Source organism: Pleurodeles waltl, chromosome 5, assembly GCF_031143425.1.
Source record: "Pleurodeles waltl isolate 20211129_DDA chromosome 5, aPleWal1.hap1.20221129, whole genome shotgun sequence".
Lineage (NCBI taxonomy): Eukaryota > Metazoa > Chordata > Amphibia > Caudata > Salamandridae > Pleurodeles > Pleurodeles waltl.
Window position 1 is genome coordinate 1,686,387,655 of NC_090444.1, and position 17,724 is coordinate 1,686,405,378.

Consider the following 17,724-nt stretch of genomic DNA (forward strand, 5'->3'; position numbering starts at 1 on the left):
TGGATAAATATGGTGTATTCCTGCCCCTTCCCTCCGAGACAGGGCCGTGTGCCAAGGTGACTTCTTGTTTAGTCCTGCACCCAAAGCCCATAAATATGGGCCCTAGTTTCTAAGCAAATCGCACCATAAACAAAACACTCAAAAATCAACATGGTGGACAATTTAGTGTGATCACGTAGTGAGCCGTGTCTGGTCTGTGGACTGAGATACTACAAAAGAGTGAACAGAACATGAACAGCATTGAAGAACAATCCTCTGCATGTTTTTCATAACACACGGTGGATCTCATTCCTCATACAGGAAGTAAAACTACTTGTACTTTTTCCATTACTCCAGCTTGTTATATTTGTCTGGGGAGTTTTACCTCCCGGGTCAGCAAGGAGGGATGAGGAACATGTAGTTTCAGAATTTTCTGCAAGGTAAACATATGTCTCACCTTTACCATCTGTTTTCCCCATGGATATTTTGCCACTTATTCTCTAGTAGCATAGGACAAATGGTGGATCAGTGCAAAATGTTTCCAAAACTTTAAATAACAACTTATACGCAAACACTGTTTGCATAATGCCATGGAGATGACAGTTAGCTAAATTTCCAAGCGTTATGGAGTGCGCCTCCATAACAATAAAACACAGTCAATTTTTCTCTTCATTCACAATGCTGGGTCAGCCTGCGAATTCTCCTCCGTAATACCATCGCCAACATGTGTTTTACAGGCGAACACTACTTGCTCACACAAATAAACAATTTAATTTTGCTTGTGTCTTTTAATTAGATTGTCAATTGCCATTCACTTTTCTTCTACAAGATCAGAAATATTAATAACCACGTTTTGTCACAATGGTATTCATGTAAACACGTGCCACTCGATGAACTAACCTGTTTTATTCTCTCGAACACTCTGATTCGGAGTTTGCTGCTGCAAAATAGGGGTTTCCTTTGTATCAATTGCATTTTAGGAGTTGGTAAATCTTTACTGACTTCTAAAATGGGATTAGAACACTGTACTGATTTCCTATTTGGGAGGGGCGTGTTGTAGGTGTCTCCTTCAAATACCTAATTGAAATGATATTTATCAAGCTTTTGTAACTGAAAGCCTGTCAAAAAACATCAACTTCCGATTTGGGGTGGTAAGTCATTTGCAAAAGGAAAGAGGATCCCCTTTCCCCATCTGTTTACGAAGGCTGCCTTCTCTGTCACTTAGGGGGTCATTCTAACCCTGGCGGTCCACGACCGCCAGGGCTAAAATGACGGAAGCACCGCCAACAGGCTGGCGGTGCTTCCCTGCCCATTCTGATCGCGGCGGTAAAGCCGCGGTCAGAAAAGGGGATCCGGTGGTTTCCCGCCGGATTTCCCCTGTCTGGGCTGAATCTCCATGGCGACGCTGAGATTCCGACCCCCTTCCCACCACCCTGTTTCTGGCGGTTTTTACCGCCAGGAACAGGATGGCGGGAACAGGTGTCATGGGGCCCCTGGGGGCCCCTGCACTGCCCATGCCACTGGCATGTGCAGTGCAGGGGCCCCCTAACAGGGCACCAGCATGATTTTCACTGTCTGCTTAGCAGACAGTGAAAATCGCGACGGGTGCAACTGCACCCGTCGCACCCCTGCAACACCGCCGGCTCCATTCGGAGCCGGCTTCTGGGTTGCAGGGCCTTTCCCGCTGGGTCAGCAGGCGCTCCCTTGGCGGGCGCCCGCCGGCCCAGCGGGAAAGCCAGAATGGCCTCCGCGGTCTTTTGACCGCGGAGCGGCCAAGTGGCGGTTCCTGCTCGCCGCCCGCCAATGTAGGAATGACCCCCTTAATACCTCCCTTTTTATAAAATGGATATATTTTGACAGACGTAGGTTTTTAAAATATTTTAAATGCATGTGAGTAGATTTATAGAGAGAGGCTGGAAGCTATTCGCAGAAATCACATTTAGAGTTAATAGATTTTTGCTCCAGTGCACAGCAAGACCATTCTGAGATATCGTTGTTTAAACATTAAATTTTTATGTTTTAGTTTTTTTCCTACTTCCTCTTGTAAGTAGATAAATATATACCTGCAATAAATATGAACTGCCTTAAAAATAATGCTTATTGTACATTAAATACAAGAAAATGATAAAACATCTACAAATATATATTTACTGCCTATAGAAATGTTGTTATGTATGAATTCAAGGATAATTAATTAAAACATCGTACAATAAGTATCATCATAATTTAAATCGTGATGGAAAATGAGTGAAAATTGTCATGGCTTCACAATTTTCGCTGACTCCAAACAATCTAAATATACAATTCAAACAAACGAAAAGGAATAATTTCAAGTACATAGTCAACCTTTTGCATACAAAGGTGAATGACTCTAAAGTCCTCTCCTCAGCAGCATCTGTCCCTGTGCTGGCACGTTCACAGAACTAGGTGAACATTCCAGTGTTTTGTTGGAAGTCATTGATCTTCACAGCCTGCAGTTGCAGGAAGAAGGTCTACAGATATGTGACTCCATGATGTAATAAAGCTTATCTTTAGTACTGTCTATATTTCCCAAGGGAGAAATTGACTGGCTAGTGGGTAATTAAAATGCAGCATTGTTGATAGTAAACAGCTGTCTGATGTACAATTGTTGATAGGTCTCCTCACTATTGATGACGCAGAAAAAGAAGGTCCGACATATATTCATACATATCGTATAATCAAAACATGTAATGTAGTGTGATTTTAGTAAAGAAAATAATGTACGAGGGAAATTGTGCCCTCGGGGTAGTTCGCCATCATTGTAAACGAGCTTTATTAATCATGAAGTATTGAAAATGTAGTAATCCGTCATAATCGCAAATGTATGCCATGATTTCTTGTTTGAAAACTGTTTTGCTTAGCTTAAATTTAGTACAGGCTTTGGCCTAGTTGCCTGGTTTCAAATTCTAACTGCGTGGTTTTTTTCCTTGAACTAATGAAACATATATTCTTGCTTGAAGTTGTATTTTTCCAGTAGAGCTGACTGGTACACTTATCTCCAAGGTTTCGTGCTAGGCCGGTTTCATCCCCTTTGATACAAGGTCAATCTCTGCAGGTGCGGACAATGAAGGTACAGATAGTAAAATAATTGGCAAACCATGTTACAATTTGTGTTCCAAGGCTCCAAGGACAGTGTATGCATAAATGAGCGCTAGTAAAAGACAATTTTGATTGGACAATTTGAAGCCAACCTATGAACCCTCCAATGGAAGACCCTGCAGAATTTGGAATGTTTCTTACTTAAACCCACCGGACAAAGAGAAGTCAGCCATTTTCCTCGATGCCAGTTTGAAGCCTGATACCAGACTCCATTTTGGACGACACCCTGATGCCCTTTTCTCTATCTGAGAGAAAGAGACTTTAAGAATTCTCACCCTAGAGACTTTAACTTTGATTTGCCCCCGTCTTGCCCATGCAGTAACTTTGCCCCATTCCCCTTGCCACTGCAAGGAAGCTTGCCCTTAACATTGCCCCTTTGAAATTTGCCCCATGCTGATCAACCGGTACCTGAAGGACGAAGACTTTTCTTGAATGCTGATTTTATTTGGTAAATATGAAAGGATAAATGTATTATGCATTGTGTTTTTCCTTTTAGGTACCAACTGCTATTTTGATAGGGTCCTAGCTAGAAGTTTTCCAAATTTGTGTTGACTAAATTCGTTTTGCATGAAGTCCCACATGCCAATGCTAATTAGAGGTTAGTCGAGGTACTCATTCGATGTATCATGCTAATTTGAAATCTTGTTATGCTGACCAATGTATGCAATTAGTCAAATACAGTTAGTCATATTGGTGATTTGCATTGCGATAACAGAGTGTATCATTATTCAGATTTTACGTAGATTGCGTTTCTTCCGCCGTTATGGACAGCTAGTAATGTTCATATACATATATCAATTGGTTTTGAGACATATATACATCGTGCTAGCTTTGTTAATATAGGGAAATAAATTCACTAACTTTTAATAAACTGGTGTGGTTATTCATGACTGAAAGGTCATGGTGCGCCGAAATACCAACTGTTATTGATTTCTGATGTGCTATATTGATCTATAAATTGAGTATTGATTACCGATTAAAATAGTTATTGATTATTGATCTGAATGACTCGACTATTTAGGATGAGGTGAGCCCGACTCGGTTAAAAGATTCCCCGACCTCCAACGTGTCCAGGTACAGGTAAATTATAAGGGCTGGACGCGGTTATCAGTAGATGGTAGCAGAGATGGATGGTTTAGCCCTTTGGGACCCCATCCGAACAATAGACAGAGTCAAGTTAGAATTTTCTTTGATAAAACAAGTTGGAGAGATGATGATGCCCTAAGCTCCCAATGACTTTCCCGGAATCTCGGAGCTTGCGAATGAGGAACATGGAGGTATGAGAATAGTCTCAGCGTTTTTAGTGACGGTATGAGTGAAGTTAGGGTTTCGCGCTTGCACAGCTTATCGCCGCAGATTAATTGAGAAGTTTGTGAGGATTTTAGGGGGGTTAAAAGATATTAGAGGAGTGTTACTCCAAAGGTGTGAGAGTAGGGAAGTCGTCGAACTTCACGTGTGTGTAGCGCTTTGAGCAGAAAAATTGTCCACGTGGTTGTTGATGTTGAGACGGGCCCTGCGAGGTCAAGAGACTCCGTAGTATGTTGAAAAGTGTATGTGACACTTGTTTGATGTTGTGATCTGGTCAGGTTTAATAGGTTGATCGGGCGTGGTCAACAAGTCGGTATGAATGTTGCAGAGTGAAAGAAAACTTTGACTTTGAGATTTGACGAATTCTAAAGTGCCCTAGAATAGTTCATTGATCAGTTGAGAGTAAAGTTTGCGGGTCAAATTTTGCTTGCGAAAGTGGGAAACCAAGAAAGATGGAATAACTGCAGAGGCTAGTGAAAAATCCCTAAGGTTTCTGAAGCGATTGTATTACCGTTCCTGTAGTAAACCGACAGATCTGTTTTATTCTTTTGATTAAGTGCTCGCGTTATATTGCAGAAATTAGTTTATGAGTGAAGCCGAATGAAAAGAGGACAAGCCGCGGGACTTTGTCAGCCGCAGTGTGTGAGTGTGACGTCACTAGGAGCCGCGCTGGGATAGGTCGGTTGGTGAGAAGGGTCGCGCATGGATTGGACGCAGTCCGTGAAGCGCAATTGGAAGGGGAAAGGCAAGCGAAGAGTATTCCGGGAATTAAAGTCGCTTATTGATTACATATTTTAGAAAAACAAAAGACGGAAAGATGAAATTTTTTAAAGCATTTAAGAGTGCCATGAGGGGAGATGTTTATATTAAAGCAAATGTAGGAGAAGAAACACCGCCTGAGGGTACACCAGCTTACATCGTCATTGAATAAAAGGGTGTAGCGCCATGTCTTTGGTTAAAACAATGGTGCAAATTAACAGAGAAACATGGAAGTGTAGTGTTCCCTATCCATGGGTCGTTTAATCTAAGAGTTTTAGAAAATCTGAGATTTGCTCTATACGACATGAAAGTACCTCCAAGACCAGCACAGTTTGAGGCACTAGCAATTTGGGAGCTAATAGCTAGAAACCAACAACAAAAGAAATTTGAGACAAGAATAAGAAAAGTAGAAAAGACACTAGCGGATGCTAGATGGGACAGCACACAAAAGGTTTGGAGATCAGACGTATTGCAGGGGATTAAATTGTTTCCAGCGATTACTGATGAAGCGGAGACGGAAGGAAGGAAAGCCACCTATAAGACAAACAGGAGTCAGTCCAGAGAGAGAGAGAGAGAGAGCAATAGAAACTCGAAAAGGGGAGACGAGTCAGATGATGAGGAGTTCATTATACAATTGCTGAATGATCGCCCACCACCATGCGTGGAAAGCGAAAAAGGCTCAAGCATTAGTACTGCCCCTCCAGAACCAATACAGGGTAATGTAACACCAAATTTGAGAATATCTCAGAAGCCGAGCAGCTCCGACATGCCTTTCTCACCACGAATACCACGGATTCAGAGAATGTACCCAGACGTGCCGACATTGAAACCTGCTGATAACTATCAGCCACAGGTTCAAAGGCACTGTTGCGATGAGCATAATATGGGAATGACTTCTGATTCAATGGCAAAGGGAGGACAAAACTATCAGAGACCAACATTGATTCAAGCTGAATCAACACAGTTCTCGATGCCCCAAAAGCAGACACAAGAAGTGCGAGTAGTAGAAAGCCAGTTAGGTATGCCAGCAATGATGAACCACAATGTGGGGATTAACATGCCACAGAATTCGGGGAACAGACAGAATCCAGATGCAATATCTCTACCAATCACTGTAGGTCCACCAGTACCACTGTACATACAGGCAAATTCAAGCACCAGCGACCAAGGGTTAATGATACAGAATGGGACAGGGAGAAGATGCATAGAAACCACTCCAGAGACAACTCCGATAGCGGCACTGCCAAATGGATCTGGGTCCTTGTCGGAATTTAGTCCAATTCCAATTTGTGCTCCGTCAACCGTGATAAGGTCACATCCACCACTATTAGTACCGTTAACCTCACAGACTGAAACATTACAGAAACCGTCAGTGGCAGTTGATGTAACTGCTACACTGATGGGACTGAACGCGCAACAGTTAACACAATGGTTCAACAGCCTGAACTCCCCACAGAGTACATCAAGCGGGAAGGGGGAAGAATACCTGAATAAAATAAGGTTGGGCATGGAGGCAGATGAACTGGTAGAGGGAACAATGGGTTTGAACAGATTAGAATCATACACAGAGGAAGAACTAAGATACATGTGCCCTAGGATTACAAGAGAAGTGAGCAACATACATAAGAAGTTACAAGAAATCGCAGACAGAAACGAGATCGATATAGGTAAGACTAAACACCTGTGCAGAAGTTACAGGTTAGATTTTGAGACAAAAGATTTTGAACACATGAGATCCGCAGGGATGAAAACACACCTTAAGGAGATACTGCAGAGTGCACAGGTCTGGAGATGTTTAGACAAGTGGGAAAGTAGATGGGTTAAGAAAAAGGACAAAAAGAAAGAAAATACTCTAGAACGGAATGAGAAAAAACAACAGAATGACGATCTGATAACTATGTTACCAATGAGAGAGACAGCAGGGGGAAAACTTGTACATGTACCATGGCACAGGTGCGATATTCAATCCTTTACGGATGACTTTCCCAAATTAAGAGACAAGCCGATTGAGTGGTATCAACAAACGGATAGATTTGTGAAACTCGCGAATTGTCTCTGGGAAGTCCTGAATACTTTATTTGAAATTGTGGTTCCCGCAGATTTGTGGGAAGATTGTAAAAGGGCTGTAGGTTGGCCAACGAGTGAACCAGAGAGAGATAGGGACACAGGTGCGCCATCACCTACGGCAGGGGTCTTCAAACTGGGGGGCGGGCCCCCCTGTGGGGGCCTCAAGTGATCCCAGGGGGGTGCCAGGCTCTGGCCAAAAGAAAGATTATGCAGATAATAGTGCTTTGTTTAAAGAAGAAACATGTTTATTGCACTTGTAAAAAGGTAACAGAACTTAACTGCAATGTTTAAATAAGTTTAGACTTATTTAAGCATTGGCAACTTAATAGAATAGTTTTAAAAAATTCTGAGGGGGGCCCGATAATTTTTTTTTTCCCACTGGGGGGCATGGCATTAGCAAGTTTGAAGACCACTGACCTACGGTAATGAGTTTGTACCACAAGGTGATCGAGCACTTGAAAACCAAGGTTGCGTCGAAAAATGTGGATTGGCAAAGGATTGACAGGACCGCTCAAGAGGTTAAAGAATCTATACACGCGTATTATGAGAGGTTGTTGAAAGCGTTTAAAAATTACAGTGGCACGGAAACGATTGAGCCAAAGGACATGCTCCATTTTGTGTTCAGGTTTGTGGAAGGGCTGATACCCGAAATTAGCCAGATGATTAAATCGCATTTGATTTGTTGGCAGTCAAAGTTGAGCGATGAAGTGTTGAATTATGCAAAATACTGCAGTGATGAGATTGAGACCAAACAGAAAAGATTGAAAGAAAAGGTGATGGTGATGCAGCTCAGAGCAGCTCAGACAGGTTTGCAAGGTTTTCAACAACAGATGCCGCAGCAGCAGCAACAGGGAAATGCTATGTTTCAGCCGCAGATGAGAGGCAGAGGCCGAGGAGGTTTTGTGAACAATGGTCCTGATTTTAATACCGTTATGATTCCAAATGGTATACAGGCAATGAAGAAGGTGATGCCATGTCACACGTGCGGAATCGTCGGGCATTGGAAACGGGAGTGCCCAATGATGGTGCAGGAAGGTGTAGGTCAGCAAAACAATGATGTCAATGCATTCCAGACTATGAGAGGACAAAAATTGAGAGGTCCGAACCCAAATTTTCAAAACAATATAAACCAGATGCAGGGTTTACAACCCATGCAACCGCAACAGGTGCAAATGCCTCGTGTGCAAATGACACAATTGCAGCCAATGCAACAGCAGTTTCCTATGGTACCTAATCAGCAAATGCAAATACCCTTAGCACCAATGAATCAGCAGCAAGCAATGCTTCCTCAACAGGTCACGGGTCAGGGAATGAGTCAAAATGACACAGTACACCAATTCCCACTACACAGCGAGAATGGAATAAATGATGTATGGGAGAGTGGAAGTTCAGATGAGGAGGGAAATTGTGTGCTTTTAGCATCTTTAGAAGTTGATCAAAAGGGTCCGTATGTGGAGGGAAGAGTTATGGGTCATCGCATTTCATTCTTGGTTGACACAGGAGCTACACATTCCACTGTTAGGAGCATTGAAGTACCAAATTTGCCACTTTCAGGGAGAACAGTTCAAGTAGTGGGAGTAGCAAACAGGTACCTGACGAACCCAATCACAGATCCAGTACAAGTCAGAATTGGTAACTATCAAGGGACACATACTTTTGTTGTATGTGACTCAAGCCCGATATCACTGTTAGGGAGAGACCTATTGTGCAAATTGGGATGTTCGATTATGTGTTCGAACAATGGAATTAGAATTCAGACGAGCAGTGATGGGGAAGAAGAGGACAGTGTAGAAGGGGACGAAGTGGAGACTGTTGATGAAGAATATCCTCTGATTACCCTTTATCCGATGATCACTGAAGCAGATATTCCTGCTGAGTTACAAGAAACAGTCGGAAAAGAAGTGTGGGATATGACAGGAAAAGAGGTGGGATTGGTGAAAGGAGTGGAACCAGTGAAAGTGACTGTAAAACCCAATGTAACCTTTCCCCAGACCCCACAGTACCATATGGCACAAGACACCCTCATGAAAGTCGCCCAACTCATTGATGAGTTTGTAAAACAGGGAGTACTGAAAGAAGTGTTAAGCAGTCCATGTAATTCACCAATTATGGGACTAATAAAGCCAAGTGGAAAGGTCCGAATTGTGCAGGACTTGAGGAAAATAAATGACATAATAATAAAATGTTGCCCTGTAGTACCAAATCCAGCTGTGATAATGTTTCAAGTCCCTTGTGATGCTGAGTGGTTCTCAGTCATCGACTTGTCACAAGCATTCTTTTCGGTGCCTCTTCGTGAGGACAGCCAATTTCTCTTTTGTTTCAAATTCTTAGACAGAGTTTACAGTTGGTGTCGAATTCCTCAAGGGTTTTCGGAGTCACCGTCAATTTTCAATCAGATTCTAAAGAAAGATTTGGAAGCGTTAGAATTGCCATTCCAGTCAACCCTAGTACAGTACATTGACGACTTACTGATTGCATCCAAGACAGAAAGTGACTGCACAGCCGATACCATTGCCCTATTGAACCATTTGGGAAGGAATGGACACAAGGTGTCTCCTTCAAAATTACAGTTCTGTCAGAAGAAAGTGAAATATTTGGGTCACCAAATAGAGAAAGGGTCACGAAGAATTATGAAGGAAAGAATAACAAGTGTACTTCAAATGAGTCCCCCAAAGACGAGGAGGGAGGTGAGGAAGTTTTTGGGAATGGTGAGCTACTGTCGCCAATGGATTCCCAACTTCTCAACCCTAGCAAAACCTTTACTGAAACTGACCCAGAAGGATGCATTGGATGAAATTGAACTGAAAGGAGAGGAGATGGATGCTTTTATTGAATTGAAAGAATGCACGTGCAGGGCTCCAGCTTTAGGTATGCCTGACTACACAAAGCCTTTCACATTGTTTTGTCATGAACGTGATGCATGTTCCTTGTCTGTCTTGACCCAAGCCCATGGTGGCGTAAACAGACCAGTAGCATATTTTTCAGCTACTTTGGATCCGGTCGCAGCAGCACTGCCAGGGTGTTTGCGCGCAGTAGCCGCAGTTGGTATCAGCCTCACTCAGAGTGAAGGAATAGTGATGGGACACCCTTTAACAGTCATGGTCCCTCACTCAGTTGAGATACTTTTGACACGTTCCCGAACACAGCACATGACTGGTGCTAGACTCACAAGGTACGAAACAATAATTCTGGGATCACCTAATGTGCAGCTGAAAAGGTGCACTACGTTGAATCCAGCAACCTTGTTTCCCAGTGAAAATGCTGAAATTGAGAACGCTGAAGACATCGAGCATGACTGTCTTCAGGTGACTGAATTTTGCACCAAACCAAGACCTGATATCAAAGATACCCGATTGGAAGAAAATGATCAAATTATTTTTGTTGATGGTTCATGTTTAAGAGATGCACTGGGTGTATTGAAAGCAGGGTACGCTGTATGCACAGTAACAGGTGTTTTGGAAGCATCTTGGCTTCAAGGAGTTTACTCTGCACAAGTAGCAGAATTGGTAGCCCTTACTAGAGCTTGCGAACTGTCTGCATTGATGAAAGTTACCATTTACACTGACAGCCAGTACGGGTTTGGAATAGTGCATGATTTCGGACAATTGTGGTCACAGAGAGGCTTCATGACCTCTTCAGGATCACCAGTGAAAAATGGTGAAAGAATAAAAGAATTGTTACATGCCATCCAACTACCAGGAGAAGTAGCAGTGGTAAAATGCAGTGCACACTCGAAGGGACAAGACTATGTTTCCCTGGGAAATGGATATGCGGATCAAGTCGCAAGGTTTTGCACATTGAACTGTATATTGCTTAGGGATGAATGGAATTTGATAAGTGAACCAGAACTCGAACCAAGCGAAATATTTGCTCTAAAGGTGGTAGATACGATGGACGAATTGAAATCCTTACAGAATGATGTCAGTGAGGATGAGAAACTCTCGTGGACCAAATCACAATGTGTAAAGAGACTAGATGAATTATGGGTTTCAAGTGAAGGGAAATTCATTCTTCCAAACAGCCTTTTGACACAGATAGCCAGATTTTACCATGGACAAGCTCATCTTGGGAGGGATGCCATGATTAGGTTGTTTAAAACTGATTGGTTTAACCCCAAATTCCGTCAAGTTGCTGAAGCAGTTTGCCACCGTTGTGTCATTTGTCAACAGATGAACGCAGGGAAGGGAACCGTAGTAAATTTGAGCCACATTGGAAGAGCAGGGGGTCCATTCAGCAGGATGCAAATGGACTTCATTGAGATGCCTGTGCATGGAGGCTTGTAGTATGTGTTGGTGGTTGTGTGCATTTTTAGTCACTGGATTGAAGCATACCCTACACGCAGAAATGACAGTCTCACAGTTGCAAAACTACTCTTGAGAGAGTTAATACCACGTTTTGGATTCCCGATCTCTTTAGAATCAGATAGGGGAAGTCACTTCAATAATGAAGTAATAAAATTGCTTTGTGCAGCACTGAACATTGAGCAAAAGCTGCATTGTAGCTACCGCCCTGAAGCATCAGGTCTAGTAGAGCAAATGAATGGCACATTGAAATCAAGAATGGCGAAAATATGCGCATCAACAAACTTGAAATGGCCTGACGCATTGCCTTTGGTACTAATGTCAATGAGAAACACCCCTGACAGAAAGACTGGACTGTCCCCACACGAGATTCTCATGGGCAGAGCTATGAGACTTCCAGCAGTTCCTGCAAATGCGCTTTTGAATATTACAGATGATATGGTGTTAGACTACTGCAAAGGTCTAGCTGATGTGGTTCGCTCTTTCTCTCACCAGGTGGAGGCAACCACCTTGCCACCGATCCAAGGTCCAGGACACTCCCTGAAAGCAGGTGACTGGGTCGTGATAAAGAAGCACGTGAGGAAGTCGTGTTTGGAACCCCGTTGGAAAGGACCTTTCCAAGTGATTTTGACGACTACCACCGCTGTGAAGTGTGCGGGAGTTCCCAACTGGATTCACGCCAGTCACACAAAGAGGGTATTGTGTCCCACAGACGAGGAAGTTGAAGCGCTGAAGTTGCCAGTACCTGATAACAAAGTACCAAGCGCTGAGACAGAGCGAAAAAGAACTAGAAGCGAACAGGCAGAAATAGAGGAGGGAGAAATATTCTCTGAGGACGAAGCAACTGATTCACTTGGGGAAGACCAAGGAGGAGCCTCAGAAAGCGACGAAGCAGCTGAAGGTAACAAAGAGCCTGAAGCAGCTGAAAGTGACAAAGAGCCTGAAGAAAGTAACGGAAGCAAAGGGCTTGAAACAGGTGAAGAAGCAGGAGAGCCTGATCAGAGGAGGGCTTTCCCAGAAGCAGACGATACAGGAAAAGAAAAGGAAAACCTGATTGACTCCCCAGAAGGAGGGGACAAGGCAGAACAGAACGAAACTGCTCAAACTCCTTCAGAAGAGATTGCAGGTCCATCAAGTGGATACAGTGCAAAAAGAAGACCAAGCATATCGCCAGTAAAATTAAGAACTAGAGAAACGTTGAATGACAGTGAAGGGCCAAGAGTGAAAGAGAAAAGAAAGGAAGTGTCTGTCGTAGTACCAACACCAAGTGAAGAAAAGGACTTGGCCAAAGAGGAAAGTACCAGTGAGAAAGAATCAAAGAGAGATGCAAAATTGAAAAGAAAAAGGATACCGAGCAGGAGGTATTCCGGTCCCGAGTGGGCCTACGTAGCCAATAACGATTGGTCAGACGAATTCGTATCCCTCAGTCTTGAGAACGAAGAGGCAGAACTTCATTTTGGAAATAAAAACTTTATGGACTCTGTTGATTGAAAACATTGATCACCTGATTTACTTTTCAACCGGCTAAGACATTGCTAACTTGATTCACTTTGAAACCGATTTTGAGACAACGCTGTTAACCGATAAGAGACTAAGCTGCTAAAGAAATCTGTGTGAACATTGAACTCGTTCAGCTTTGTAAATACCTGCAAATACGCTTTGATAAAGTGTCTTCAACTTTCTGATTCTATACAGATCATGACTAGCTTCACTACACAGGGGCGTAAGACAATGTAAATACATTTGTATAGGCTTAATAACTGCATGCGTACTAATAATTGTAGCAATAGTTCTTGGAATGCATGGTAAAAATGAGAGTGAGACGAATGATGCTTCTACTTCTAAACCTATTATCGTTACTGAACTAACAGCTCTGAAGAGACTCGAGCAAGACGAGAGACACTTGCATGATAAGAAGGAACTTTCATCTAACGTTTTCTATCGCTTACTGAGTGAGTATGTTGAGACCATGGATGCGAAAGATTGTTATGTGTGCACACAAATACCTACCTCAGTAGTGGAAGGGGTAACGTATCACAGCATGCCTCTTACGTATGGAATTACATGTAGTATAATAGCTTCCAGATTTTATGGTCAAAAGGACATTCATTATTTCTACACTAATTACGATGTTACTTTTGCATATGTCCCGATAATAGGGCACCTAAGTAAAATAGCTAGAGATTATTATGCCAAATTAATGAGAGAATTCTTCGAACCGATGTCACCTTTTCACACAGCTCACGCACATAGAGAGAACCTTACATGCTTGCTTTCACCAGTAGAAATATAATTTTTAGACCGCACTGATGATAGGAAGAATGAAATGAAGGAGAAATTAGAGAGGGAATTACACGAAAGAACATCTGTAGATAATTATGCTTTTGCTGAAATAAAGACACAAGGGAAGATAGCTTTAGATACATTGCATGTAGGAAGATTTTGTATACATAGACATAAATCATATTATGACACAGTTTTTGTGGGAACGAGTGAATGCAAACACATGTATGCATTTCAACCTAAGTGGACGTTCATGCTGAATGGACAAGACCCAGTTATTCCTGGAGTATATTATATTTGTGGACTCAATGCCTATTATCGTCTTCCTAAAGGATGGTATGGGAGGTGTTAATTTGGAATAGTGTTCCCAAAGGTTTACCAACTAGACGACTTAAAGAAATTTCCAAGGCTGTCTGAATCACATCATGTTCAGAAAAGGGAGACAGCTTCTGGTGTGGTAGGAGATATATTTGGAGCATTGATTCCTTCAGTAGGAGTCATATTGAATTCAATCAAAATACGAAAGTTGTCTACTATTGTGGATAACATGCTGACAAAGTTTTCAGGAGCTATAATCCTGATGGATGCTGAACTTGCTGCAGAAAGAGCTATGACTCTTCAAAATCGGCTTGCCTTAGACATTCTTTTAGCAAAGGATGGCGGCGTTTGCAAAATGCTTGGTACACGTCACTGTTGTACATATATACCAGACAGCAGTGGGAAAATTAGAACAATGCTTACAAACTTAACTAAAGAAAGTGTAGATTTAAAGGAATTGAAAGAACCCGGAGTTTGGGAGAAAGTTGGAAAAGGATTTGCTTCTGTGGGAAATTGGCTCAGCAACGTTTGGAACGGATTGTTACTAAAAATAGTAAAGGGAATAGTAATAATATTAATTTGTTTATTAGGTTCTTGGGGAATATGGAAAGCTTTCAAGATGTTAAAAGCAAGGAACAAAAGAAAAAGAGAAGAGAAAATAGAGAACAAAATGGTGGAAATATATAGAGAAAAGTCAAAAGGGACTAAAAGAAAAAGGGAATTGACTGAAGTGCCAAATTACTATACAGAATTTTAATGGAATAAAATTTGTGGGTAGATTTGATGTGATGACATAATTAGTCATCAGAGGAGGGATTGATGACGCAGAAAAAGAAGGTCCGACATATATTCATACATATCGTATAATCAAAACATGTAATGTAGTGTGATTTTAGTAAAGAAAATAATGTACGAGGGAAATTGTGCCCTCGGGGTAGTTCGCCGTCATTGTAAACGAGCTTTATTAATCATGAAGTATTGAAAATGTAGTAATCCGTCATAATCGCAAATGTATGCCATGATTTCTTGTTTGAAAACTGTTTTGCTTAGCTTAAATTTAGTACAGGCTTTGGCCTAGTTGCCTGGTTTCAAATTCTAACTGCGTGGTTTTTTTCCTTGAACTAATGAAACATATATTCTTGCTTGAAGTTGTATTTTTCCAGTAGAGCTGACTGGTACACTTATCTCCAAGGTTTCGTGCTAGGCCGGTTTCATCCCCTTTGATACAAGGTCAGTCTCTGCAGGTGCGGACAATGAAGGTACAGATAGTAAAATAATTGGCAAACCATGTTACAATTTGTGTTCCAAGGCTCCAAGGACAGTGTATGCATAAATGAGCGGTAGTAAAAGACAATTTTGATTGGACAATTTGAAGCCAACCTATGAACCCTCCAATGGAAGGCCCTGCAGAATTTGGAATGTTTCTTACTTAAACCCACCGGACAAAGAGAAGTCAGCCATTTTCCTCGATGCCAGTTTGAAGCCTGATACCAGACTCCATTTTGGACGACACCCTGATGCCCTTTTCTCTATCTGAGAGAAAGAGACTTTAAGAATTCTCACCCTAGAGACATTAACTTTGATTTGCCCCCGTCTTGCCCATGCAGTAACTTTGCCCCATTCCCCTTGCCGCTGCAAGGAAGCTTGCCCTTAACTTTGCCCCTTTGAAATTTGCCCCATGCTGATCAACCGGTACCTGAAGGACGAAGACTTTTCTTGAATGCTGATTGTATTTGGTAAATATGAAAGGATAAATGTATTATGCATTGTGTTTTTCCTTTTAGGTACCAACTGCTATTTTGATAGGTTCCTAGCTAGAAGTTTTCCAAATTTGTGTTGACTAAATTCGTTTTGCATGAAGTCCCACATGCCAATGCTAATTAGAGGTTAGTCGAGGTACTCATTCGATGTATCATGCTAATTTGAAATCTTGTTATGCTGACCAATGTATGCAATTAGTCAAATACAGTTAGTCATATTGGTGATTTGCATTGCGATAACAGAGTGTATCATTATTCAGATTTTACGTAGATTGCGTTTCTTCCGCCGTTATGGACAGCTAGTAATGTTCATATACATATATCAATTGGTTTTGAGACATATATACATCGTGCTAGCTTTGTTAATATAGGGAAATAAATTCACTAACTTTTAATAAACTGGTGTGGTTATTCATGACTGAAAGGTCATGGTGCGCCGAAATACCAACTGTTATTGATTTCTGATGTGCTATATTGATCTATAAATTGAGTATTGATTACCGATTACAATAGTTATTGATTATTGATCTGAATGACTCGACTATTTAGGATGAGGAGAGCCCGACTCGGTTAAAAGATTCACCGACCTCCAACGTGTCCAGGTACAGGTAAATTATAAGGGCTGGACGCGTTATCACTATCTTTCTTTTCAATACAATACTTCTATTTAGACGTTGGTTTAATTAAGAATATATCTAAAAAGAAAATGACTTGGATTTGTGAATAATTTGTACCCACCTGGATATTGTTTGTAGTTGTCTACAGGTGATGTATGTTGCTTTTGAGATACATTTATTGATATTGTTGGCACTAAGTATGCCCTTTTCCCAGTAATGGTTTTAATGGGTGTTTTAAATATCACGTTGCCCATATAAATTCGTCATGTACAGTGCACTTAAGTGCTCTCAACTCAATTTATTGAATAATCTAGGGGTCTGATCACATAAAGAAACTATCTCTGTTATCTCTGCTTGCCTGCAGTAGAGTTGAGAGCAGGAGTTCAATGTTATATAGCAATATATTGTGGGGTTATATAGTGTAGTGGTGTTATGTGATGGAGAACCTACTGTGCTCGATCAGATAATGCTTAAATTTTTCATTCTTTTGGGATATCTTGCAATGTGTATAGCAATGTCATTCACTTAACAGCAGGCAAGTACAGGCAGCACATTTCTTGCCAAAGGAATAACATTTTACATGTTGTCTTTTGAACCACAGGAGTGGCAGAAGTGATTGTCTTGGTTGGCGGACGTCAGATGGTTGGCATGAATCAAAGAACGCTGACCGCTGTCACATGCCTAAATCCACAAAACAGCAAATGGTACCCGCTAGCTAGTCTGCCCTTCTACGACAGGGAATTCTTTAGTGTGGTTAGCGCTGGAGACAACATTTATCTATCAGGTAAGAAACAATTTAATAACAGACTAGAAATATTTGTTTTATTTGATAAAAACAGGCATTTTGTTTAGCAGTGCACTTGTTACCCAATGAGTGTCTTTACATTAAATCTTGTATTTATGTTCATTCATAATTTTATTCTTGTACATAATGTGCAAAATTCATTTTGTCGGGACTAAATTAGCAAAGCATACTTGGTAGACATTTTTTGAATTTTTATATGGCTGCCTAAAAAGGCAATTTCTGTGTGCTGGGGGTGTGCAGCACCAGTTGCTGACAGACAGATGTGCATTCTAACTGTGGTCTGCTGAATTAATCTCGTAAACAGTGCTCAGTTTGTTACAGTGTTTTCTGGTGATCTGAAACCCAGCCCTTACTATAGGGTACCAGCACTTATCATAGCTTACCACATGGTGCTGATTACTTTTTTT

At 41.6% G+C, this 17,724-nt stretch overlaps 1 protein-coding gene across 4 annotated transcripts in view; it reads left to right on the forward strand.

Moving 5' to 3' along the window:
* The window catches only part of KLHL29 (kelch like family member 29), a 1,044,731-nt gene that overhangs the window by 959,373 nt on the left and 67,634 nt on the right, over positions 1 to 17,724 (forward strand). For all 4 annotated transcript variants that reach the window (XM_069236009.1, XM_069236012.1, XM_069236010.1 and 1 more), the window contains one exon: positions 17,114 to 17,296. In XM_069236009.1, coding sequence (XP_069092110.1) covers positions 17,114 to 17,296 — 183 coding nt within the window. The remainder of the gene's footprint in view (positions 1 to 17,113; positions 17,297 to 17,724) is intronic.